The sequence below is a fragment of the Salvelinus fontinalis genome, chromosome 14, assembly GCF_029448725.1.
Source record: "Salvelinus fontinalis isolate EN_2023a chromosome 14, ASM2944872v1, whole genome shotgun sequence".
Classification (NCBI taxonomy): domain Eukaryota; kingdom Metazoa; phylum Chordata; class Actinopteri; order Salmoniformes; family Salmonidae; genus Salvelinus; species Salvelinus fontinalis.
The window spans coordinates 36,589,340-36,615,078 of NC_074678.1; the positions used below are offsets into that span (position 1 = coordinate 36,589,340).

At 45.4% G+C, this 25,739-nt stretch overlaps 2 protein-coding genes across 4 annotated transcripts in view; one reads left to right on the top strand and one right to left on the bottom strand.

The window, feature by feature from the left end:
* The window catches only part of raver2 (ribonucleoprotein, PTB-binding 2), a 297,302-nt gene extending 289,622 nt beyond the window's left edge, over positions 1-7,680 (top strand). For all 3 annotated transcript variants that reach the window (XM_055861584.1, XM_055861585.1, XM_055861583.1), the window contains one exon: positions 353-7,680. In XM_055861584.1, coding sequence (XP_055717559.1) covers positions 353-493 — 141 coding nt within the window. In that variant the 3' untranslated portion in view covers positions 494-7,680. The remainder of the gene's footprint in view (positions 1-352) is intronic.
* jak1 (Janus kinase 1) overlaps positions 7,515-25,739 on the bottom strand; it is a 79,801-nt gene continuing 61,576 nt past the window's right edge. Inside the window, exons 18-24 of the mRNA XM_055861582.1 lie at positions 25,128-25,216; positions 24,812-25,004; positions 24,549-24,673; positions 22,846-23,018; positions 22,569-22,686; positions 20,755-20,865; positions 7,515-9,310 (exon numbers count right to left, since the gene is read on the bottom strand). Coding sequence (XP_055717557.1) covers positions 9,203-9,310; positions 20,755-20,865; positions 22,569-22,686; positions 22,846-23,018; positions 24,549-24,673; positions 24,812-25,004; positions 25,128-25,216 — 917 coding nt within the window. The 3' untranslated portion in view covers positions 7,515-9,202. The remainder of the gene's footprint in view (positions 9,311-20,754; positions 20,866-22,568; positions 22,687-22,845; positions 23,019-24,548; positions 24,674-24,811; positions 25,005-25,127; positions 25,217-25,739) is intronic.

The window sequence follows — 25,739 nt, forward strand, 5'->3', positions numbered from 1 at the left end:
CATGTATAAATGGTGTGTAGACAGTATGGACAGTATATGAATAGAACAGTTATGTACAGCAGTAGCTATATAAGATGAGCCATGACTAGAATACAGTATATACATATCAAGTGGATAAAACAGTAAACATTATTAAAGTGACCAGTGTTCAATGACTATGTACATGGGGCAGCAGTCTCTGAGGTGCAGGGCAGAGTACCGGGTGGTAGCCGGTAGTGAATAAGCTGTTTTTCAGTCTCTCAGTCCCAGCTTTGATGCACCTGTACTTTCTCCGCCTTCTAGATGGTAGCGGGGTGAACAGGCTGTGGCTCGGGTGACTGAGATCTTTGATGATCTTCTCTCTCTCTCTCAGAATCAGACGACTCGGGGGCAGAAGCGGGAGTACCCTCACTTGGCGGTGCACAATATGACATCAGAGGGGGCGTACGTGGGGCAGCACTCCCAGGGACTGGGGGGTCAGTACGCTGACTACTTCAAGAAGAAGAGGATCTAGAGATTACCTCTGACCTCCCTCTCTCTGAACCCCTGCACCCTATCTCCTAAACCATACAGTACATACACAGTCTCAGCTTTAGTGTTGTATGATGTTGGTATACACACACACACACACACACACACACACACACACACACACACACACACACACACACACACACACACACACACACACACACACACACACACACACACACACACACACACACACACACACACACACACACACACACACACACACACACACACAGTTGCTTTTGTCCTGTTTAAGCCTTAACTCTTTACTCAGTTGGTGTAAATGCTTCTTGACTAATAATCTCTGTACATTGTTTCTAATGTATGTGAGCTGCTTCTGTATTTTAGGGTCAGTCAGTCTGCCTTGTTGAAGGCCAGTCAGTGTGTAGTCAGGTTTCTCTCTCTCTCTGTTTCTATCACTCTGTTTCTAATCTCTCTGTGCGCTTTTCTACAAACGGGGGAAACTGGCCAGTGTTGCAGACAGAGTTGATTTGATGACTCACTTTAACTGATGTGTTTTTCTCTTCCTCAGTGTCTTTCTCTTTTTCTGATTGCCTAAGCTCTCCTTTTATCTCTCTCTTTGTGGAGACATTGATGTAGTGAGTGCGTGTGTGTGCGTGTTATGTCGTAAGTGTAGGAGTGATCAGCCATTCGCAAGGTAGAAGAAGGCACAGGGAGAGGGATGTCTAATCACTGCTTTTAACCTTGAACAATGGACACTTATAGACTCCCATTGGTCTGGTGTACTAGCAAATGAATGGACACCTAACTTGGTACCTTATAGACATGACAATAGTCACTGAGTGGACATTTCTTTGGGTCGATATAGCCATGTATTATAACTAGCTAGTGGATGGACATTTCCAAGACCTAGGCCTTCTTCTTATGGCTCTGTGTATGACAGCTACAGGGTGGAAACCTTCCACTGTTTATAATGGCTGTCGTTTTCTGTAGGGGCCATTGAACAGTCGTTTAGTCGAGGAACAGAAGAGGGTCCCTTTCTCACCTCTTCTTTTTCTGCTGTTTTTTAAATGACTTTTCTGGACGGGAAGCGCTGTGGAGACACAAACAAACCAACCAACGCTTTAATACTGCTTCATAAACTGACATTAGAAATGAAACAGGAAACAGAAAAATTCAGGAGAGTAGCCATGTTGAATTATCTCAGAGATTGGAGTCATTTCCATTTTGATTCAGTCAATTCAGAAAGTAAAAAGATAGGCTTCTATCTATAAAAATAACCGGCAATTTTCATCAAGCCATGAATCGAATTTAAATGAATCACCTTGAGATTCATGTGGTACAGCAGGGGTAGGCAACCCTGTTCCTGGAGTGCTGCAGGTATTGTAGGATTTTGTTCCAACTAGGCACCACATCTGACCAACTGAGCTAATTGATCAGTTCAGTGATTGATTAAATTCAACACACCTGGTCTTCCAGGTCGGTTACATCAAAAACGTGCCTGCGGCACTTCAGGACCAGGCTTGCGTACTACCCCTGTGGTACAGTGAAAGTGAAAAGGCATTGAAACCCAACCCTTGTGGACTGACAGGGGGGTTTTAGAGGTACGAAGGGCATGGGATGAGGGCTTTAGCACCATGTTACGTACTGGCACAGGTCTTCAGCCTTAGACCCAGGCAATAACAACAGCTACTGTACCAACTAATATCACAATGCCAACATGAGTGTATACAAGGGCATTACCACTCAATGTGTAGTGTGCTACAATCAATCAAACTGTCAGTTTCTTTCTCTCTTTTCATTTTTCTTCCTCTCCATCTGATCCCTAATCTCTCTAATCTGTCTGTTTTCATCCACTCTGAGTTGAAAAAGCGCCGTTCTCCTGTGTCATGTGACTTGATTTGAAGCACTGATGTTTTTAGTGGTGTCATATATCATGCTCTTAACGGGCGAAGCTGTAACATATTTAAACCCCTTTCAGTGCTGTGTTACACTGGCTTAGAGCCATACTTTTACTTGTACTGTGTGTGTGTATGTTGGACTTGGCTTTTCCAGCCAGTTGATTGCTAGCTTCAACCATGTCTTTAAAAGGCAATGCTTAGAAGTGTGTGTAGCTTCTTTATTTCTGTGTGCGTGCGTGCGAGACTGTAGGAGGCTGTCTCAGTCAGTGTCTGTAAAAGGCAGACCCAGGCAGGTCATAATGTCTGTCTGTAGTCAGGCACTTTAAGCCAGTCTGTGTTGTTTTAATGGCCCTCCGGTGATTGAATTAGCCTTCTTTCTCTAAGCCATTACCGGGTGTGCCACAGTGCTATGCAGAGCTGTGCCTGTGTGTTTTCTGACCTGCTCATATTCCTTCTTTGCCTAATAGCAGGTCCATAGGTTTTTATAGGAATTCAGTGTACTGTAGTCTGTGTGTTGTCTGAGTTTGTGTGTGAATAAGTTGTGTGTGCGTTAATAACCTGCTTTTGGCAGGTATGAGGGGAACAGACAGCAGAGAGGGAGAGCGAGAAAGAGAGGAGAGAGAGAGAGAGAGAGAGAGGAGAGTGGGAGAGAGAGAGAGGAGAGAAAGAGAGTGGGAGAGAGAGAGAAAGAGATGAGAGGGAGAGAGAGGAGAGTGGGAGAGAGAGAGAGGAGAGAAAGAGAGTGGGAGAAAGAGAGGAGAGTGGGAGAGAGAGAGAGGGACAGAGAGAAAAACTGCTCCAGTTGCTAGCAGTCTGTGTTTATTCATTTGTCGTTCCATTTTGATTCCTCTTTTTTTCCCTGTGCGTGTGTGTGTGTGCATTTAGCTAAGGTCTCTGATGGTATTGTCCAGGTCTGTTACCATATAATATTATGATGATAGTCAGCACAGATACCTCATTACCTCTGCATGACATTATTCTGTCTCCTCTTAGAAGTGTTCCCTGTAGTATTGCATGTACACTGAGTATACCAGACACTAGGAACACCTTCCTAATAATAACTCGCACACCCCTACCCCCCTTGCCCTCAGAACAGTCTCAATTCATCGGGGCATGGACTCTACAAGGTGTTGAAAGCGTTCCACTGGGATGCTGGCCCATGTTGACTCCAATGCTTCCCACAGTTGTGTCAAATTGGCTGGATGTTTTGGGTAGTGGACCATTCTTGATACACATGTTTTTTGACACACTAAAACTGGTGCGCCTGGCACCCACTACCATAACCCGTTCAAAGACACAAATCTTTTGTCTTGCCCATTCACCCTCTGCATGGCACACATACACAATCCATGTCTCAACTGTAGCAAAGCTTAAAACTCCTGTCTCCTCCCCTTCATCTACACTGACTGAAAGAGCAGTGTTTTGTACACTCAGTGTATACCGTTTATGATGTTACAGGTTTTAAAGCAAACCCTGGTTAGAATGAGATTCAGCAGTGGAATTGGCCTCAAGGGCCAGACTGCTTTTAGTTTAGCTAGAACCAGTGACCTGACCAGAGGTTGAAGGGTTAAGGGCTTTTCCATCTACAGTACCAATCAAAAGTTGACGCACCTACTCATTCAAGGGTTTTTCTTTATTTCTTATTATTTTCTACATTGTAGAATAATATCGAAGACATCACAACTATGAAATAACACACCTGGAATCATGTAGTAACCAAAAAAAGTGTAAAACAAATCAAAATGTATTTTATATTTGAGATTCTTTAATGCCTTGATAACAGCTTTGCATACTCTTGGCATTCTCTCAACTAGCTTCATGAGGTAGTCACCTGGAATGCATTTCAATTAACAGGTGTGCCTTCTTAACAGTACATTTGTGGAATTTCTTTCCATCGTAATGCGTTTGAGACAATCAGTTGTGTTGTGACAAGGTAGAGGTGGTATACAGAAGATAGCCCGATTTGGTAAAAGACCAAGTCCATATAATGGCAAGAACAGCTCAAATAAGCAAAGAGAAATGACAGTCCATCATTACTTTAAGACATGAAGGTCAGTCAATCCAGAAAATTACAAGAACTTTGAAAGTTTCATCAAGTGGAGTCGCAAAAACCATCAAGCGCTATGATGAAACTGGCTCTCATGAGGACCGCCACAGGAAAGGAAGACCCAGAGTTACCTCAGCTGCAGAGGATAAGTTCATTAGTTACCAGCCTCAGATTGCAGCCCAAATAAATGCTTCACAGAGTTCAAGTAACAGACACATCAACATAAACTGTTCAGAGGAGACATTCATTGTCAAATCGCTGCAAAGAAACCACTACTACAGGACACCAAGAAGAAGAAGAGACTTGCTTGGGCCAAGAAACACGAGCAATGGACCTTAGACTGGTGGAAATCTGTCCTTTGGTCTGATTAGTCCAAATTTGAGAATTTTGTTTTGTTTTTTTGTCTTTGTGAGATGCAGAATAGGTGAACGGATGATCTCCACAAGTGTGGTTCCCACAATGAAGCATGGAGGAGATATGATGATGTGGGGGTGCTTTGCTGGTGACACTGTGATTTATTTAAAATTCAAGGAACACTTAACCAGCATGGCTACCACAGCATTCTGCGGCGATAAGCCATCCCATCTGGTTTGCGCTTAGTGGGACTATCATTTGTTTTTCAACAGGACAATAAGCCAACACACCTCCAGGCTGTGTAAGGGCTATTTGACCAAGAAGGAGAGTGATGGTGTGCTGCATCAGTTGACCTGGCCTTCACAATCACCCGACCTCAACCCAATTGGGATGGTTTGGGATGAGTTGGACCGCAGAGTGAAAGAAAAGCAGCCAACAAGTGCTCAGCATATGTGGGAACTCCTTAAAAAGAAAACCATTCCAGGTGAAGCTGGTTGAGAGAATGCCAAGAGTGTGCAAAGCTGTTATCAAGGCAAAGGGTGGCTACTTTGAAGAATATAATTATATATTTTGATTTGTTTAACACTATTTTGGTTACTATATGATTCCCCCAAAAACATTGAATGAGTAGGTGTGTCCAAACTTCGACTGGTACTGTATATCGGTTGTGCCCATCTCTGCATGTTGACATCTAGGCTTATTGCTATATTGATTGGAAATAAGGTACACGGTCAGTGTTTTAGGAGAATCAGCTAGTTTGATGTGTCTATAGGCTGCGTTGACACAACAATGTTCGTACTACACTGGGTGAGCACAAAGAGTGAGCCTGTGCCTAGGGTACTGAACCGTGTGTGTGTGTGTGTGTGTGTGTGTGTGTGTGTGTGTGTGTGTGTGTGTGTGTGTGTGTGCGCGTGAGAGCTTTGCAATACTGAAGTCTTTACGACTGTACAGAATATTTTAAAGGCTGTACAGTCGTGGCCAAAAGTTTTGAGAATGACAAAAATTAATTTCCACAAAGTTTGCTGCTTCAGTGTCTTTAGATATTTTTGTCAGATGTTACTATGGAATACTGAAGTATAATTACAGTGTTTCAAAGGCTTTTATTGACAATTACATGAAGTTGATGCAAAGAGTCAATATTTGTAGTGTTGACCCTTCTTTTTCAAGACCTCTGCAATCCGCCCTGGCATGCTGTCAATTAACTTCTGGGCCACATCCTGACTGATGGCAGCCCATTCTTGCATAATCAATGCTTGGAGTTTGTCAGAATTTGTGGGGTTTTGTTTGTCCACCCACCTCTTGAGGATTGACCACAAGTTCTCAATGGGATTAAGGTCTGGGGAGTTTCCTGGCCATGGACCCAAAATATAAATGTTTTGTTCCCCGAGCCACTTAGTTATCCCTTTTGCCTTATGGCAAGGTGCTCCATCATGCTGGAAAAGGCATTGTTCGTCACTAAACTGTTCCTGGATGGTTGGGAGAAGTTGCTCTAGGAGGATGTGTTGGTACCATTCTTTATTCATGGCTGTGTTCTTAGGCAAAATTGTGAGTGAGCCCACTCCCTTGGCTGAGAAGCAACCCCACACATGAATGGTCTCAGGATGCTTTACTGTTGGCATGACACAGGACTGATGGTAGCGCTCACCTTGTCTTCTCCGGACAAGCTTTTTTCCAGATGCCCCAAACAATCGGAAAGGGGATTCAGAGAAAATGACTTTACCCCAGTCCTCAGCAGTCCAATCCTTGTACCTTTTGCAGAATATCAGTCTGTCCCTGATGTTTTTCCTGGAGAGAAGTGGCTTCTTTGCTGCCCTTCTTGACACCAGGCCATCCTCCAAAAGTCTTCGCCTCACTGTGCGTGCAGATGCACTCACACCTGCCGGCTGCCATTCCTGAGCAAGCTCTGTACTGGTGGTGCCCTGGTGGTGCCCTTTCTTGGGCGCCCTGAAGCCTTCTTCACAACAATTGTACCGCTCTCCTTGAAGTTCTTGATGATCTGATAAATGGTTGATTTAGGTGCAATCTTACTGGCAGCAATATCCTTGCCTGTGAAGCCCTTTTTGTGCAAAGCAATGATGATGGCACGTGTTTCCTTGCAGGTAACCATGGTTGACAGAGGAAGAATAATGATTCCAAGCACTACCCTCCTTTTGAAGCTTCTAGTCTGTTATTCGAACTCAATCAGCATGACAGAGTGATCTTCAGCCTTGTCTTCGTCAACACTCACACCTGTGTTAACGAGAGAATCACTGACATGATGTCAGCTGGTCCTTTTGTGGCAGGGCTGAAATGCAGTGGAAATGTTTTTTGGCGATTCAGTTAATTTGCATGGCAAAGAGGGACTTTGCAATTAATTGCAATTCATCTGATCACTCTTCATAACATTCTGGAGTATATGCAAATTGCCATCATACAAACTGAGGCAGCAGACTTTGTGAAAATTAATATTTGTGTCATTCTCAAAACTTTTGGCCACGACTGTAGACCCAGATTGGATGTGCTATTTTCTTTCTACTGTATTTTTTAAGTATGTGGATTCTTTCTGACATGAAATCTCTACTGTAGATTTTGCAATATTTTATATTACAACTACGTTGATATTGCTTTACTGTGAATAAGCTATTTCTAGATGCGATCGAATTTTAGCATGCATATTTACTGCTGTAATATACAAATATGTTTTCAATAATCAATATTGCATTTGACGCTTTGGAATTTGACACAGAACAAAGGCAAAAAAAAACATTTTAGATTTTATTTATTTTAATTGTGTATTTATGTAAATGTTTCAGTTAGTCATTATTTCTTTGTCTTATTCCTCTGAAAAATTTATTTGTTTTCTCTTCTTTATGAGCAGAAGGAATTGTCTTTTACATTCCAGAATAAACATGGACTGTAACTGAAAAACTACTCTGTGTTGTCTTCTTCTTGCATTGACTATCTCATCCACACATTGTCTGTCCAGCACATTCTTTACATGTGTTCTCAATATCACGTTTTCCCTTTTCAACTGTTTGTTTGCCTACGGTAATGATACCTGTAAGTCAGTGGAGGCTGGTGGGAGGAGCTATAGGAGAATGTGCCCGTCCTCCTATAGCTCCTCCCACCAGCCTCCACTGCTGTACGTGCTGTAGACCTTACTGGCATATGCATTTCATGAGCTATACAACAATGTCTGTTCCACTAATTCTTTTTCTGTGGTTTACCCTTTTAGACCGTCTCAAATAACACCTTTTTAAGGCTCTGTTCTTTCATCTCCTTCCTTCTGTCCTCACACCCCCAATATTATTTATTATATATTCAAATAAAGACTTGAAATATTGGACATACACATTATGGCTGTACTTAAGAAGCTGTTTTGAAATACGAGCGGTTTACAGTAGTTTATGTAAAGCTATACTGCCCTCCATTGTCCATCACAGGTACTACTTTCCCATCCTCCTCCCTTCAATGTAAACAGTATCCTTCATCCCAATCCAACCCACTGCTAACAGTATTCTATATCCCATACATCGTTGCTCATTGTGTATTTATTAGTACTTTTATTCCATGTTTTACCTTTCTATCATTTTTTTTATTTTCTTTCTCGCTGCATTGTTGGTAAGGGCCCGAAAGTAAGCATTTCACTGTTAGTCTACACCTGTTGTTTACCAAGAATGTGCGGAATAAAATGTGATTTGATATTTCACCAGTATCCTATATCCTATACATCTGTCACCACTCACAGGGAGGTGGCCTCATGCAGTCAGTCCATGGTTAGAATCCTGTTCACTAACATGTTGTTGGCTTTGTCACTGTGTCATCTTCACAGTGGCCGTAGCAATCCTTTTCTAGAGTCCATCTTGCACAGGTCCAATCGAGGGCCTCTCTCCCTCTTCAACCCTTTCCTCCATTCTAGAAATGATTATAAGGACACAGGTCCATACATACATGGCAGAGCTGATACATTTTGATAAAAGGTGAAAGATCAGACTAAGTGGTGGGCCCCAGGTGACAGAGGTGTACACAGCTCAGTGTCACATTCAGCAAGGGGTCAAAGCTACGTGTTCGGACATGTTTCATTCCATATGCTATGTATGTAGTCATGCTTCTACACCTGCATTGCTTGCTGTTTGGGGTTTTAGGCTGGGTTTCTGTACAGCACTTTGAGATATCAGCTGATGTAAGAAGGGCTATATAAATACATTTGATTTGATGATATTCATCCATATAGTTGATATCTCTAGTATAATATCTCTCGGGGGAAAAACAGAAGTGTAAATATAGAGGATGTAAACAACGGCGTGGAAGAAAGTGTCTTGCAGCAGCACTGATTTCGTTGTTTTTTTGGTCCAGGTCACCACAGTCTGTGACCCTTAACCTTTCACCCTTGACCCCTGGGATTGTATCAGTGGTAGGTAAGGCTTTGCGTAGAGGGTGGTTGCTGTGGTTACAAGCTGTTGTTGGCAAGCATGCGGGTGAACTCGTCGATGAGGCTCTTGAAGGTGATCCTCCTGTCGGGGGTGCTCTCCCAACACTTCCTCATCAGCTCATACACCTGCAAGACAACATAATCATAACTAACGTAAGTTACAGAAACTATTTCATACACCTGCTAGACAACTAGGCTAGATACCCCTACCTGAGGTATAACAAAACACAAACATGTCTTCCATATATGAAATGGATGGTTGTGTAAAAATGTTTTTATGCAAAAGTGGTTAAATTGATAGATATTGTGACACACCACCTTAACTTAAACAGTGCAGAAGAATGCCTGGGGGACAGGTGGGGGGGGGGGGGGGGGGGGTCACCTAAGTTCATGTAACCCAATATTTCAAGCTATGATATTGCTCAAATTCAGAATACAAGTAGTCAGTGCATTCAGAAAGTATTCTGACCCCTTCACTTTTTCCACATTTTGTTACGTTACAGCCTTATTCTAAAATGGATTCAATTGTTTTCCCCCCTCCTCAATCTACACACAATACTCCATAATGACAAAGCAAAAACATGTTTTTAGAATTCACAATTATAAAAAATGTAAAACTGAACTATAACATACAATTGAAGTCGGAAGTTTACATATACCTTAGCCAAATACATTTAAACTCAGTTTTTCACAATTCCGGACATTTAATCCTAGTAAAAATTCCCTGTCTTAGGTCAGTTAGGATCACCACTTTATTTTAAGAATGTGAAATGTCAGAATAATAGTAGAGAGAAGGATTTATTTCAGCTTTTATTTCTTTCATCACATTCCCAGTTCGTCAGAGGTTTACATACACTCAATTAATATTTGGTAGCATTGCCTTTAAATTGTTTAACTTGAGTAAAACGTTTCGGGTAGCCTTCCACAAGCTTCCCATAATAACATGGGTGAATTTTGGCACATTCTATCTGACAGAGCTGGTGTAACTGAGTCAGGTTTGTAGGCCTCCTTGCTCGCACACGCTTTTTCAGTTCTGTCCACAGATGTTCTATGGGATTGATGTCATGGCTTTGTGATGGCCACTCCAATACCTTGACTTTGTTGTCCTTAAGCCATTTTGCCACAACTTTGGAAGTATGCTTGGGGTCATTGTCCATTTGGAAGACCCATTTGCGACCAAGCTTTAACTTCCTGACTGATGTCTTGAGATGTTGCTTCAATATATCCACATAAATTTCCCCTCCTCATGATGCTATCTATATTGTGAAGTGCACCAGTCCCTCCTGCAGCAAAGCAACTCCACAACATGATGCTGCCACCCCAGTGCTTCATGGTTGGGATGGTGTTCTTCGGTTTGCAAGTCTCCCCCTTTTTCCTCCAAACATAACGATGATCATTATGGCCAAACAGTTCTATTTTTGTTTCATCAGACCAGAGGACATTTCTCCAAAAAGTACGATCTTTGTCCCCATGTGCAGTTGCAAACCGTAGTCTGGCTTTTTTATGGCAGTTTTGGAGCAGTGGCTTCTTCCTTGTTGAGCTGCCTTTCAGGTTATGTCGATATAGGGTTTGTTTAAATTTTTACTAGAATGTCAGGAATTATGAAAAACTGAGATTAAATGAATTTGAATAAAGTGTATGTAAACTTCCGACATCAACTGTAGATACTTTTGTACCTGTTTCATCCAGCATCTTCACAAGGTCCTTTGCTGTTGTTCTGGGATTGATTTGCACTTTTCGCACCAAAGTACGTTCATCTCTAGGAGACAAAACGTGTTTACTTTCTGAGCGGTATGATGGCTGTGTGGTCCCATGGTGTTTATACTCTCGTACTATTGTTTGTACAGATGAACGTGGTACCTTCAGGTGTTTGGAAATTGCTCCCAAGGATGAACCAGACTTGTGGAGGTCTACAATCTTTTTTTCTGAGGTCTTGGCTGATTTCTTTGGATTTTTCCAATGATGTCAAGTAAAGAGGCACTGAGTTTGAAGGTAGGCCTCGAAATACATCCACAGGTACACCTCCAATTGACTCAAATTATGTCAATTAGCCTATCAGAAGCTTCCAAATCCATGACAACACTTTCTGGAATTTTCCAAGCTGTTTAAAGGCACAGTCAACTTAGTGTATGTAAACTTCTGACCCACTGGAATTGTGAAACAGTGAATTATAAGTGAAATAATCTGTCTGTAAACAATTGTTGGAAAAAATACTTGTGTCATGCACAAAGTAGATGTCCTAACCGACTTGCCAAAACTATAGTTTGTTAACAAGAAATTTGTGGAGTGGTTGAAAAACGAGTTAATGACTCCAACTGTAAGTATTACTCAATACTTTGTTTAAGCACCTTAAGCAGCAATTACAGCCGCAAGTCTTCTTGGGTATGACGCTAAAAGCTTGGCACACCTGTATTTGGGGAGTCTCTCCCATTCTTCTCTGCAGATCCTCTAAAGCGCTGTCAGGCTGGACAGCTAATTTCACGTCTCTCCATGGATGTTCGATCGGGTTCAAGCCCGGGCTCTGGCTGGGCCACTCAAGGACCATTCCCTGCAGTCTTGGCTGTGTGCTTAGGGTCGTTGTCCAGTCTGAGGTCCTGAGCGCTCTGGAGCAGGTTTTCATCAAGGATTTCTCCGTTCATCTTTGCCTCGATCCTGACTAGTCTCCCACTCCCTGCCAATAAACAACATCCCCACAGCATGATGCTGCTACCACCATGCTACACCATAGGGTTGGTGCCAGGATTCCTCCAAATGTGACACTTGGCATTCAGGCCAAAGAGTACAATCTTGGTTTCATCAGACCAGAGAATCTTGTTACTCATGGTCTGAGAGTCTTTTGGTGCCTTTTGACAAACTCCAAGCGGCCTGTCATGTGGTTTTTACTGAGGAGTAGCTTCCGTCTAGCCACTCTTCCACAAAGGCCTGATTGGTGGAGTGCTGCAGAGATGGCTGTCCTTCTGGAAGGTTCTCCCATCTCCACAGAGGAACTCTAGAGGTCTGTCAGAGTCACCATTGGGTTCTTGGTCACCTCCTTGACCAAGACCCTTTCCCCCCGATTGCTCAGTTTGGCCGGGCGGCCAGATCTAGGATGAGTCTTGGTGGTTCCAAACTTCTTCCTTTTAAGAATGATGGAGGCCACTGTGTTCTTGGGGACCTTCAATGCTTCTGACATTTTTTGGTACCCTTAAAATTTTATTGAATCCATTTTAGATTAAGGCTGTAATGTAAGAAAATGTGGAAAAAGTTAAGGGGTCTGAATACTTTCCGAATGTACTGTACATAAACAATCAGCATTACGATATATTTATTAGTCTTGGAAATATATACCTGGAGACACAGATACAATAGGTGGAAATATCAACTATGAATATTTATGATGAATGTAATATAAACTTCACTTTTTGGTAGCTGTTCAAAATATTGCTCTCATTCAGGGCTGTATGGTCCTGCCTTTTTAATGTTGTGGCCATTGTAATTGGCTCTAAGGAAAACAAGTGGGCTCAGACATCGAAAAGAAATTGGGGTCCAAGATAACTTAAAGGATTTTGTATCTTTAGCCCCAAGTCTTGCAATTAAGTCAAAGGGGCAATCACAGATTATATTTAGTCTCAAATCCAATATGGCATCCAAAATCAAATATGGCTGCCATAATAACATTTGATGGAGGTTAAAATCACCTGTAAATATGAATTTAGTATTTTAGTATATTTTTTTATTGTGTACAATAGTTATGCCTATAAAGACTGTTGGTGTGTATACATTTTATTCTGAATCAGTGGAGGCTGCTGATATGAGGACAGCTCATAGTAATGTCCGGAACAGCGCAAATGGAATGGCATCAAACACATGGAAACCATGGAAACCATGTGTTTGATACCTTTCCACTTATTCCGTTCCAGCCAATACCCCAAGCCCGTCCTCCCCAATTAAGGTGCCACCAACCTCCTGTGTTCTGAATCCAATATGGCTAACATGATTACACTCAAACACCTTGGCCTGCATATAAGTAGCCCTAGTTCATTTTGATTGTGTTATTCTGTCTTTAAAATTGTTATTTGTATTTCTAGCACTATGAGTGGCATTGCCATGCCTCTGTTGTGTTTGAAGAGTCGAAGCCAACTAGTTTTTCAAATTGTGTTCATGTTTAAATCTCATTCACACACTGACAGCATTTCAATAATGGGCAATTCCACTAAATATAATAAGGTTTTCACGACACAAGCGCACAGTAGCGTAACCAAGTTATAGGAGAGCAACCGTAATACAACAGTCGGCAACTCTAGTAGTGTATATGTAGAGCCCTCTTTTCTCCACTAAAACTCAGTGTGCAAGGTTGATTCAAAGTCTTTTGAAGGTGACCAGGACATCATTGTGTCCTAACAGGGTGAGGAGACAAAGTAGCCAATAGTGGTTGTAGTTCTGGGACCTGACCAGTAGTGGTTGTAGTTCTGGGACCTGACCAGTAGTGGTTGTAGTTCTGGGACCTGACCAGTAGTGGTTGTAGTTCTGGGACCTGACCAGTAGTGGTTGTAGTTCTGGGACCTGACCAGTAGTGGTTGTAGTTCTGGGACCTGACCAGTAGTGGTTGTAGTTCTGGGGCCTGACCAGTAGTGGTTGTAGTTCTGGGGCCTGACCAGTAGTGGTTGTAGTTCTGGGACCTGACCAGTAGCCAGTAGTGGTTGTAGTTCTGGGACCTGACCAGTAGCCAGTAGTGGTTGTAGTTCTGGGACCTGACCAGTAGTGGTTGTAGTTCTGGGGCCTGACCAGTAGTGGTTGTAGTTCTGGGACCTGACCAGTAGTGGTTGTAGTTCTGGGGCCTGACCAGTAGTGGTTGTAGTTCTGGGACCTGACCAGTAGCCAGTAGTGGTTGTAGTTCTGGGACCTGACCAGTAGCCAGTAGTGGTTGTAGTTCTGGGACCTGACCAGTAGCCAGTAGTGGTTGTAGTTCTGGGACCTGACCAGTAGCCAGTAGTGGTTGTAGTTCTGGGACCTGACCAGTAGCCAGTAGTGGTTGTAGTTCTGGGACCTGACCAGTAGTGGTTGTAGTTCTGGGACCTGACCAGTAGTGGTTGTAGTTCTGGGACCTGACCAGTAGCCAGTAGTGGTTGTAGTTCTGGGACCTGACCAGTAGTGGTTGTAGTTCTGGGGCCTGACCAGTAGCCAGTAGTGGTTGTAGTTCTGGGACCTGACCAGTAGTGGTTGTAGTTCTGGGACCTGACCAGTAGCCAGTAGTGGTTGTAGTTCTGGGACCTGACCAGTAGTGGTTGTAGTTCTGGGACCTGACCAGTAGCCAGTAGTGGTTGTAGTTCTGAGAGCTGACCAGTAGCCAGTAGTGGTTGTAGTTATGGGACCTGACCAGTAGTGGTTGTAGTTCTGAGACCTGACCAGTAGCCAGTAGTGGTTGTAGTTCTGGGACCTGACCAGTAGTGGTTGTAGTTCTGTGGCCTGACCAGTAGTGGTTGTAGTTCTGGGGCCTGACCAGTAGTGGTTGTAGTTCTGAGAGCTGACCAGTAGCCAGTAGTGGTTGTAGTTCTGGGACCTGACCAGTAGTGGTTGTAGTTCTGGGGCCTGACCAGTACTGGTTGTAGTTCTGTGGCCTGACCAGTACTGGTTGTAGTTCTGTGGCCTGACCAGTAGTGGTTGTAGTTCTGTGGCTTGACCAGTAGTGGTTGTAGTTCTGTGGCCTGACCAGTAGTGGTTGTAGTTCTGGGGCCTGACCAGTAGTGGTTGTAGTTCTGGGACCTGACCAGTAGTGGTTGTAGTTCTGGGGCCTGACCAGTAGTGGTTGTAGTTCTGGGACCTGACCAGTAGCCAGTAGTGGTTGTAGTTCTGGGGCCTGACCAGTAGCCAGTAGTGGTTGTAGTTCTGGGACCTGACCAGTAGCCAGTAGTGGTTGTAGTTCTGGGGCCTGACCAGTAGCCAGTAGTGGTTGTAGTTCTGGGACCTGACCAGTTGTGGTTGTAGTTCTGGGGCCTGACCAGTAGTGGTTGTAGTTCTGGGACCTGACCAGTAGTGGTTGTAGTTCTGGGGCCTGACCAGTAGTGGTTGTAGTTCTGGGGCCTGACCAGTAGTGGTTGTAGTTCTGTGGCCTGACCAGTAGTGGTTGTAGTTCTGGGGCCTGACCAGTAGTGGTTGTAGTTCTGGGGCCTGACCAGTAGTGGTTGTAGTTCTGGGGCCTGACCAGTAGTGGTTGTAGTTCTGGGGCCTGACCAGTAGTGGTTGTAGTTCTGAGAGCTGACCAGTAGCCAGTAGTGGTTGTAGTTCTGGGGCCTGACCAGTACTGGTTGTAGTTCTGTGGCCTGACCAGTACTGGTTGTAGTTCTGTGGCCTGACCAGTAGTGGTTGTAGTTCTGTGGCTTGACCAGTAGTGGTTGTAGTTCTGTGGCCTGACCAGTAGCCAGTAGTGGTTGTAGTTCTGGGACCTGACCAGTAGCCATTCGTGGTTGTAGTTCTGTGGCCTGACCAGTATTGGTTGTAGTTCTGTGGCCTGACCAGTAGCCAGTAGTGGTTGTAGTTCTGGGACCTGACCAGTAGTGGTTGTAGTTCTGGGACCTGACCAGTTGTGGTTGTAGTTCTGGGGCCTGACCAGTTGTGGTTGTAGTTCTGGGGCCTGACCAGTAGTGGTTGTAGTTCTGGGGCCTGACCAGTAGCCAGTAGTGGTTGTAGTTCTGGGGCCTGACCAGTAGCCAGTAGTGGTTGTAGTTCTGGGGCCTGACCAGTAGCCAGTAGTGGTTGTAGTTCTGGGACCTGACCACTAGTGGTTGTAGTTCTGTGGCCTGCCCAGTAGTGGTTGTAGTTCTGGGGCCTGACCAGTAGTGGTTGTAGTTCTGAGAGCTGACCAGTAGCCAGTAGTGGTTGTAGTTCTGGGACCTGACCAGTAGTGGTTGTAGTTCTGGGGCCTGACCAGTACTAGTTGTAGTTCTGTGGCCTGACCAGTAGTGGTTGTAGTTCTGGGGCCTGACCAGTAGTGGTTGTAGTTCTGAGAGCTGACCAGTAGCCAGTAGTGGTTGTAGTTCTGGGACCTGACCAGTAGTGGTTGTAGTTCTGGGGCCTGACCAGTACTAGTTGTAGTTCTGTGGCCTGACCAGTACTGGGTGTAGTTCTGTGGCCTGACCAGTACTGGTTGTAGTTCTGTGGCCTGACCAGTAGTGGTTGTAGTTCTGTGGCCTGACCAGTAGTGGTTGTAGTTCTGTGGCCTGACCAGTAGTGGTTGTAGTTCTGTGGCCTGACCAGTAGTGGTTGTAGTTCTGGGGCCTGACCAGTAGTGGTTGTAGTTCTGGGACCTGACCAGTAGTGGTTGTAGTTCTGGGGCCTGACCAGTAGTGGTTGTAGTTCTGGGGCCTGACCAGTACTGGTTGTAGTTCTGTGGCCTGACCAGTAGTGGTTGTAGTTCTGTGGCTTGACCAGTAGTGGTTGTAGTTCTGTGGCCTGACCAGTAGTAGTTGTAGTTCTGGGGCCTGACCAGTAGTGGTTGTAGTTCTGGGACCTGACCAGTAGTGGTTGTAGTTCTGGGGCCTGACCAGTAGTGGTTGTAGTTCTGGGGCCTGACCAGTAGTGGTTGTAGTTCTGGGACCTGACCAGTAGCCAGTAGTGGTTGTAGTTCTGGGGCCTGACCAGTAGCCAGTAGTGGTTGTAGTTCTGGGACCTGACCAGTAGCCAGTAGTGGTTGTAGTTCTGGGGCCTGACCAGTAGCCAGTAGTGGTTGTAGTTCTGGGACCTGACCAGTTGTGGTTGTAGTTCTGGGGCCTGACCAGTAGTGGTTGTAGTTCTGGGACCTGACCAGTAGTGGTTGTAGTTCTGGGGCCTGACCAGTAGTGGTTGTAGTTCTGGGACCTGACCAGTAGCCAGTAGTGGTTGTAGTTCTGGGACCTGACCAGTAGCCAGTAGTGGTTGTAGTTCTGGGACCTGACCAGTAGCCAGTAGTGGTTGTAGTTCTGGGGCCTGACCAGTAGCCAGTAGTGGTTGTAGTTCTGGGACCTGACCAGTTGTGGTTGTAGTTCTGGGGCCTGACCAGTAGTGGTTGTAGTTCTGGGACCTGACCAGTAGTGGTTGTAGTTCTGGGGCCTGACCAGTAGTGGTTGTAGTTCTGGGGCCTGACCAGTAGTGGTTGTAGTTCTGGGGCCTGACCAGTAGTGGTTGTAGTTCTGGGGCCTGACCAGTAGTGGTTGTAGTTCTGGGGCCTGACCAGTAGTGGTTGTAGTTCTGGGGCCTGACCAGTAGTGGTTGTAGTTCTGGGACCTGACCAGTAGCCAGTAGTGGTTGTAGTTCTGGGGCCTGACCAGTAGCCAGTAGTGGTTGTAGTTCTGGGACCTGACCAGTAGCCAGTAGTGGTTGTAGTTCTGGGGCCTGACCAGTAGCCAGTAGTGGTTGTAGTTCTGGGACCTGACCAGTTGTGGTTGTAGTTCTGGGGCCTGACCAGTAGTGGTTGTAGTTCTGGGACCTGACCAGTAGTGGTTGTAGTTCTGGGACCTGACCAGTAGTGGTTGTAGTTCTGTGGCCTGACCAGTAGTGGTTGTAGTTCTGGGGCCTGACCAGTAGTGGTTGTAGTTCTGTGGCCTGACCAGTAGCCAGTAGTGGTTGTAGTTCTGGGGCCTGACCAGTAGTGGTTGTAGTTCTGGGACCTGACCAGTAGCCAGTAGTGGTTGTAGTTCTGTGGCCTGACCAGTAGCCAGTAGTGGTTGTAGTTCTGGGACCTGACCAGTAGCCAGTAGTGGTTGTAGTTCTGGGACCTGACCAGTAGTGGTTGTAGTTCTGGGACCTGACCAGTAGTGGGTGTAGTTCTGTGGCCTGACGAGTAGCCAGTAGTGGTTGTAGTTCTGGGACCTGACCAGTAGTGGTTGTAGTTCTGGGACCTGACCAGTTGTGGTTGTAGTTCTGGGGCCTGACCAGTTGTGGTTGTAGTTCTGGGGCCTGACCAGTAGTGGTTGTAGTTCTGGGGCCTGACCAGTAGCCAGTAGTGGTTGTAGTTCTGGGGCCTGACCAGTAGCCAGTAGTGGTTGTAGTTCTGGGACCTGACCAGTAGTGGTTGTAGTTCTGGGGCCTGACCAGTAGCCAGTAGTGGTTGTAGTTCTGGGGCCTGACCAGTACTGGTTGTAGTTCTGTGGCCTGACCAGTACTGGGTGTAGTTCTGTGGCCTGACCAGTACTGGTTGTTGTTCTGTGGCCTGACCAGTACTGGTTGTAGTTCTGTGGCCTGACCAGTAGTGGTTGTAGTTCTGTGGCCTGACCAGTAGTGGTTGTAGTTCTGTGGCCTGACCAGTAGTGGTTGTAGTTCTGGGGCCTGACCAGTAGTGGTTGTAGTTCTGGGGCCTGACCAGTAGTGGTTGTAGTTCTGGGACCTGACCAGTAGTGGTTGTAGTTCTGGGACCTGACCAGTAGTGGTTGTAGTTCTGTGGCCTGACCAGTAGTGGTTGTAGTTCTGGGGCCTGACCAGTAGTGGTTGTAGTTCTGGGGCCTGACCAGTAGTGGTTGTAGTTCTGGGACCTGACCAGTAGTGGTTGTAGTTCTGTGGCCTGACCAGTAGCCAGTAGTGGGTGTAGTTCTGTTGCCTGACCAGTAGCCAGTAGTGGTTGTAGTTCTGGGACCTGATCAGTAGCCATTTGTGGTTGTAGTTCTGGGACCTGACCAGTAGCCATTCGTGGTTGTAGTTCTGTGGTATGACCAGTAGCCAGTAGTGGTTGTAGTTCTGGGGCCTGACCAGTAGTGGTTGTAGTTCTGGGACCTGACCAGTAGCCAGTAGTGGTTGTAGTTCTGTGGCCTGACCAGTAGCCAGTAGTGGTTGTAGTTCTGGGACCTGACCAGTAGCCAGTAGTGGTTGTAGTTCTGGGACCTTACCAGTAGTGGTTGTAGTTCTGGGACCTGACCAGTAGTGGGTGTAGTTCTGTGGCCTGACCAGTAGCCAGTAGTGGTTGTAGTTCTGGGACCTGACCAGTAGCCATTCGTGGTTGTAGTTCTGTGGCCTGACCAGTATTGGTTGTAGTTCTGGGACCTGACCAGTAGCCATTCGTGGTTGTAGTTCTGTGGCCTGACCAGTAGTGGTTGTAGTTCTGGGACCTGACCAGTAGCGGTTGTAGTTCTGTGGCACAGCTAACTGGTCATTCTGGGCAAGCTGCAGTGATAATGTATGGCTGGCGGGGTATTAGGGCTGTGGGGTGATGATCAGTTTCCATTTCTACAGTTTGCTATAGGCAGTCAAAAGATGCAGCTTGCATACCAAACTGATGTTAGCATCTTGTTATTTAGCCCAGGCTGAATGATGCTGGGGATACTCCAGTAGTGGAATGGTTGGTTGTCTGCTTGTGAAGAAAGGGCTGTCACAAACAGTCTTCAGTTCCTTCCAACGCCTAATTGGCCTGTGGGTTGAATGTGTCAAAGTCATATTTCTTTATATTCCTTTGGCTGTCAGGTAGGATTATAATTTGGACGATATTAACTTTTGGGTGGTTGGCATTGATTCCGGACTGGGGCCCGCCCAGCAGGATATGTGGAGAGTGGCAGAACCTCAGGTTACTTAGAGGTTGGTTAGAGTGTAGCTAGGTCATAGACTATGACTAAGAGGGCCTCCCGGGTGGCGCAGTGGTCTAAGGCACTGCATTGCAGCGCTAGCAGACTCTGGGTTCGCGCCCAGGCTCTCCACATAGCCGCGACTGGGAGTTCAGGCTGCCTGAGATGGTTTGCTCAGCATATGTGGGAACTCCTTCAAGACTGTTGGAAAAGCATTCCAGGTGAAATAAAATATATTGTTTAACACTTTTTTGGTTACTACATGATTCCATATGTGTTATTTCATAGTTTTGATGTCTTAACTATCATTCTACAATGTAGAAAATAGTACAATTAAAGAAAAACCCTTGAATGAGTAGGTGTTCTAAAACTTTTGACCGGTAGTGTACTTATACAGCTGATTAAACCACCGTTTAATTGTAATGTGGCAGCCATATTGGATTTGGAGTAAAATCTGGGGGGGTAATCTAATTGCAAGAGTAGGGGCTAAACATATAAAATCCACAGACAAACGTTTGATACGAAAAAATGACAGTTTTCGGTGTCTGAGCCCACTTGCCTTAGAGCCGATTACAATAGTCACAACATCAAACTTGTAACTGTATGCATTTTTCTCAGGCAGGACAATACAGCACTGAATGAGAGCAAATTTCACTTGTAAAGTTGTCTATTGAACAGCTCTTCCAGTTATGTTTAAATGCATGAGAAATATTAATTGTTATCATAACTAACGTTAGTTAAAGAAAATATTTCATACACATGCCAGACGAACAAGGCCCACAGGCAAGATGCAAATGAGTTCTAGACATGACATTTCTACGATTATTAAATTATTCTAGTCAATGTAAAAAACCCTGTAGGTGAATAAAAAAATATATCAAAAGGCACTTTTCTAGCTCCATAAATGATCTCAGAGGATGGTGATTTGAGTGACCTATTGAAGATTCCTCTTTATGGTGGAGAAAGAGTTTAAAGAGAGAGAGCATGTTGTGCGTGATGTGGTGACTCTGAACAGCGTGAGGTAGGCAGGCAGATAGGTAGGTAGGCAGGTAGGTAGGTAGATCCTACCGTTCCAGGACAGCTCTCAGGGCGGGGCAGCCTCTTTCCCTCCTCCAGTGCCTTGACCAATCGCGTCACAGTCATCTGACCCTGAGTGGGACCAATCATCTTCAAGAACACCTGTGGGAACAGGTCGGGGGGAGGGGAGAGCAGAGATAAGTCACCATGGAGACGTGATGAAATGAAATGACCCCTGAAATCTAGCCAGTCAGGACTGGAGTGACTTAGTTGTATTGTTGTCATCAACATTCAGAAGATATTAGTCATCGAACCTTAACTCTACATTACATTTAACATTCTATAATCTATTTCAAAACAGTCTGTAGACAACATACAATGCCTTCAGAAAGTATTCACACTTCACACACTTTTGTTGTGCTACAAGGTGTGATTACAATGGATTTAATTGTCGTTTTTTTGACAATGATCTACACAAAATACTCTATAATGTCAAAGTGGAAGAAAATGTAACATTTGTAAAACATTTATGAAAAATAAAACAGTAATATATGTTGTTTAGAGAAGTATTCAACCCGATGAGTCAATACATGTTAGAATCACCTTGGGCAGCGACTACAGCTGTGAGTCGTTCTGGGTATGTCTAAGAGGTTTGCACATCTGGATTGTAAAATATTTGCACATTATTATTTTTAAATTCTTCAAGCTCTGTCAAGTTTGTTGCTGATTATTGCTAGACAGCCTATCCATAACCTAATGCAGTCACCAGTCAAATATAAAGAGTGGTACTCAGTGATATGTTTGGGGCAAATCCAACAACACAACACTTTGAATTCAGGACATATTTTTTATTTCTTTGCCACATTTTTTGCAGTTTTACTTCCCTCCAATCCCAGCCTTATTGCAAACAGGATGCATGTTTTGGAATATATTTATTCTGTACAGGCTTCCTTCTTTTCACTCATTTAGGTTAGTATTGTGGAGTAACTACAATGTTGTTGATCCATCCTCAGTTTTAAAGTCACCATTGGCCTCCTGGTGAAATCACTGAGCGGTTTCCTTCCTCTCTGGCAACTGAGAAGGACGCCTATCTTTGTAGTGACTGGGTGTATTAATACACCATCCAAAGTGTAATTAACAACTTCATCATGCTCAAAAGGATATTCAATGTCTCCTTCTTTGCGAGCCATTGGAAAACCTCCTTGGTCTTTGTGTTTGAAATTCACTGCTCGACTAAGGGACCTTACAAATAATTGTATGTGTGGGGTGCAGAGATGAGGTACTCATTCCAAAATGATGTTAAACACTATTATTGCACACAGAGTGAGTCCAAGCAACTTATGTTACTTGTTAAGCACATTTTTACTCCTGGACGTATTTAGGCTTTCCATAACAAAGGGGTTGAATACTTACGGACAAAATGTTGTATTAATTTGTAAACATTTGTAAACAATATCATTCCAATTTGACATTATGTGGTATTGTGTGTCAAATTCAGGTTGTAATGCAACAAAATGTAGAAAAAGACAAGGGGTGTGAATACTTTCTGAAGGCTCTGTATAAGACAGTAATATCTAATTGATATTAAGTCAGATGAGAGACTACTTGTTCCTTTACTGTAAATTGAACAGGGTGGTAAAGGGTATTAATAAGATCCAATGGATATGTACCAATCATGGCTACTTGGTGTGGATGAGGGAGGACATATTGTGACAGTTCGTCTGAGCAATCAGGGAGATGCACATGTGTGTGTATTATGGCACAGGCTGGCGGGAGTGGGCAGAGTCACCCTGGGCATTGACTGGCGCCATCTGCCTCAATCAGGAGATGGAAGGCCGTGCTGTCAGGCCTGTGTGTGTACTGACCGTCATGGGGCTGATGGCAGAGTCACAGTAGGTGAGTAGTTCATACATCGTGACACCGAAGGACCAGACATCAGAGGCCAGGTAGAACTTACAGTGGACCAGACACTCTGGGGCATACCTGGCACAGGCGGAGAGGAGAGAGGACACACATGTCATTACATTACCATTACATGATGGAGTCATTATCAATTTCAAAGAGCAGCTTTCTTTCCTTTCCCTCTCATATCTCTTCCCCTCTCTGTACTACACTTTGTCTTATTTTCCCTCCCTCCCTCACCAGAACACAGGGCTGTCCAGGTCATCTTTGACCGTGTAATATCCCTCGTTGTCCTTGATGCTCTTGGTAAGTCCGAAATCTCCGATCTTCACCGTGCTCTCGTTCTCCACCAGAACGTTCCGGGCCGCCAGATCCCGGTGGATGTAATTCCGAGATCCAAGATAGTCCATTCCCTGGACAGAGGGGAGACACAGAGATGGTTGGAATTTATCCTATCCATAACATCTCCATAATATTCCCATAACACTGTCAGATCTAGGGATCTGTTCAACCAGGGTTAATGGTCAGAGTTAGGGGTATGTTAGGTAGCGGCGCTAGTGTTAGGGGTATGTTAGGCAGCGGCGCTAGTGTTAGGGGTATGTTAGGTAGCGGCGCTAGTGTTAGGGGTATGTTAGGTAGCGGCGCTAGTGTTAGGGGTATGTTAGGTAGCGGCGCTAGTGTTAGGGGTATGTTAGGTAGCGGCGCTAGTGTTAGGGGTATGTTAGGCAGCGGCGCTAGTGTTAGGGGTATGTTAGGTAGCGGCGCTAGTGTTAGGGGTATGTTAGGCAGCGGCGCTAGTGTTAGGGGTATGTTAGGCAATGGCGCTAGTGTTAGGGGTATGTTAGGCAGCGGCGCTAGTGTTAGGGGTATGTTAGGTAGCGGCGCTAGTGTTAGGGGTATGTTAGGTAGCGGCGCTAGTGTTAGGGGTATGTTAGGCAGCGGCGCTAGTGTTAGGGGTATGTTAGGCAGCGGCGCTAGTGTTAGGGGTATGTTAGGCAGCGGCGCTAGTGTTAGGGGAATGTTAGGTAGCGTGTTAGGTAGCGGCGCTAGTGTTAGGGGTATGTTAGGCAGCGGCGCTAGTGTTAGGGGTATGTTAGGCAGCGGCGCTAGTGTCAGGGGTATGTTAGGTAGCGTGTTAGGTAGCGGCGCTAGTGTTAGGGGTATGTTAGGTAGCGGCGCTAGTGTTAGGGGTATGTTAGGTAGCGGCGCTAGTGTTAGGGGTACGCTAGGTAGCGGCGCTAGTGTTAGGGGTATGTTAGGCAGCGGCGCTAGTGTTAGGGGTACGTTAGGCAGCGGCGCTAGTGTTAGGGGTACGTTAGGCAGCGGCGCTAGTGTTAGGGGTACGTTAGGCAGCGGCGCTAGTGTTAGGGGTACGTTAGGCAGCGGCGCTAGTGTTAGGGGTATGTTAGGCAGCGGCGCTAGTGTTAGGGGTACGCTAGGTAGCGGCGCTAGTGTTAGGGGTATGTTAGGCAGCGGCGCTAGTGTTAGGGGTACGTTAGGCAGCGGCGCTAGTGTTAGGGGTACGTTAGGCAGCGGCGCTAGTGTTAGGGGTATGTTAGGCAGCGGCGCTAGTGTTAGGGGTACGCTAGGTAGCGGCGCTAGTGTTAGGGGTATGTTAGGCAGCGGCGCTAGTGTTAGGGGTACGTTAGGCAGCGGCGCTAGTGTTAGGGGTACGTTAGGCAGCGGCGCTAGTGTTAGGGGTACGTTAGGCAGCGGCGCTAGTGTTAGGGGTACGTTAGGCAGCGGCGCTAGTGTTAGGGGTACGTTAGGCAGCGGCGCTAGTGTTAGGGGTATGTTAGGCAGCGGCGCTAGTGTTAGGGGTACGTTAGGCAGCGGCGCTAGTGTTAGGGGTACGTTAGGCAGCGGCGCTAGTGTTAGGGGTATGTTAGGCAGCGGCGCTAGTGTTAGGGGTATGTTAGGTAGCGGTGCTAGTGTTAAAGTACCTGACAGATCTGGACAGCGTAACTGAGCAGAGTCTTCAGGCTGGTCTGGCTTTTGTTGCGGGGGAGGTACTCCTTCAGACTGCCAGCAGGCAGGTACTCCATGATCAACTTGATGGCTCTGCCTCCTGCACACAGACAGATAGAGAGGATGGAGTGAGGCAAAGCAGAAGGTGCGTGTTCAGTAGGTAGGTGTGTGTGTGGGTGTTCAGTATGTGCAGATGTGTGTGTGTGTATACGTGTGTGTGTGCGTATACTCTGCTCACCCTCCTCCTGACAGATGCCTTTGTACTTGACAATGTTGTGGTGGTAAAGTTCTTTAAGGATTCCTATCTCACACCAGAGGTTGCTGCTCTGTTCCTCTCTGTTCTCTGGCTTTAAACTCTTCACTGCTACCAGCTCCCCTGTCCGGTCCCCTCTGGGGTCATACCGACACAGCTCCACCTTGCCAAAGTGACCCTACACACACACACACACACCCATACAGAGAACATTCGTATCACATCATACTCACATAAACATTAACATTACTTGCATATGCGCACGGTCTCTGGAATGGTCAAACACACACACGTGTGTTACCTCTCCTAAATCTCGAATCTTCTTGAGGAACCTCTTCTCGAACACAGTGGGGTCGACCTCCAGAGTGGGTACAGGCTTGATAGAGGGGTCTGATGGAGGGATACACACTGTTACACACTGACAACACACATACACACTGACAACATACACACACATTGTTGCACACTGAAAACATACACACTGTTAACATACACAGTGGGTTGATTCAGCTAAGCAACAGCACCAGTATCATGGATGTCTAACTGCGACATGACAGCAGTACCTCATTCTAGCCACCGTGTGGGAGTATTGAGGCAATATATATATCCATGGGGCCCAGTTTAGGGGGAGCTGTGAAGCGTGAACCCAGTGAACTCCACAACACTCATACACACACTCTTGCAATCTCTCTCTCTAGCTAGCGCTGAGAAACAGCTGCCATCTCTCTCTGTTTCATAATTTTCCTTCAATTCGAAAGAGGCTTAACTTCTCTAGGATAGGGGGCAGCATTTTCACATTTGGATGAAAAGCATAACCAAATTAAACTGCCAGCTACTCATCCCCAGAAGATAAGATATGCATATAATTAGTAGATTTGGATAGAAAACACTCTGAAGTTTCTAAAACTGTTTG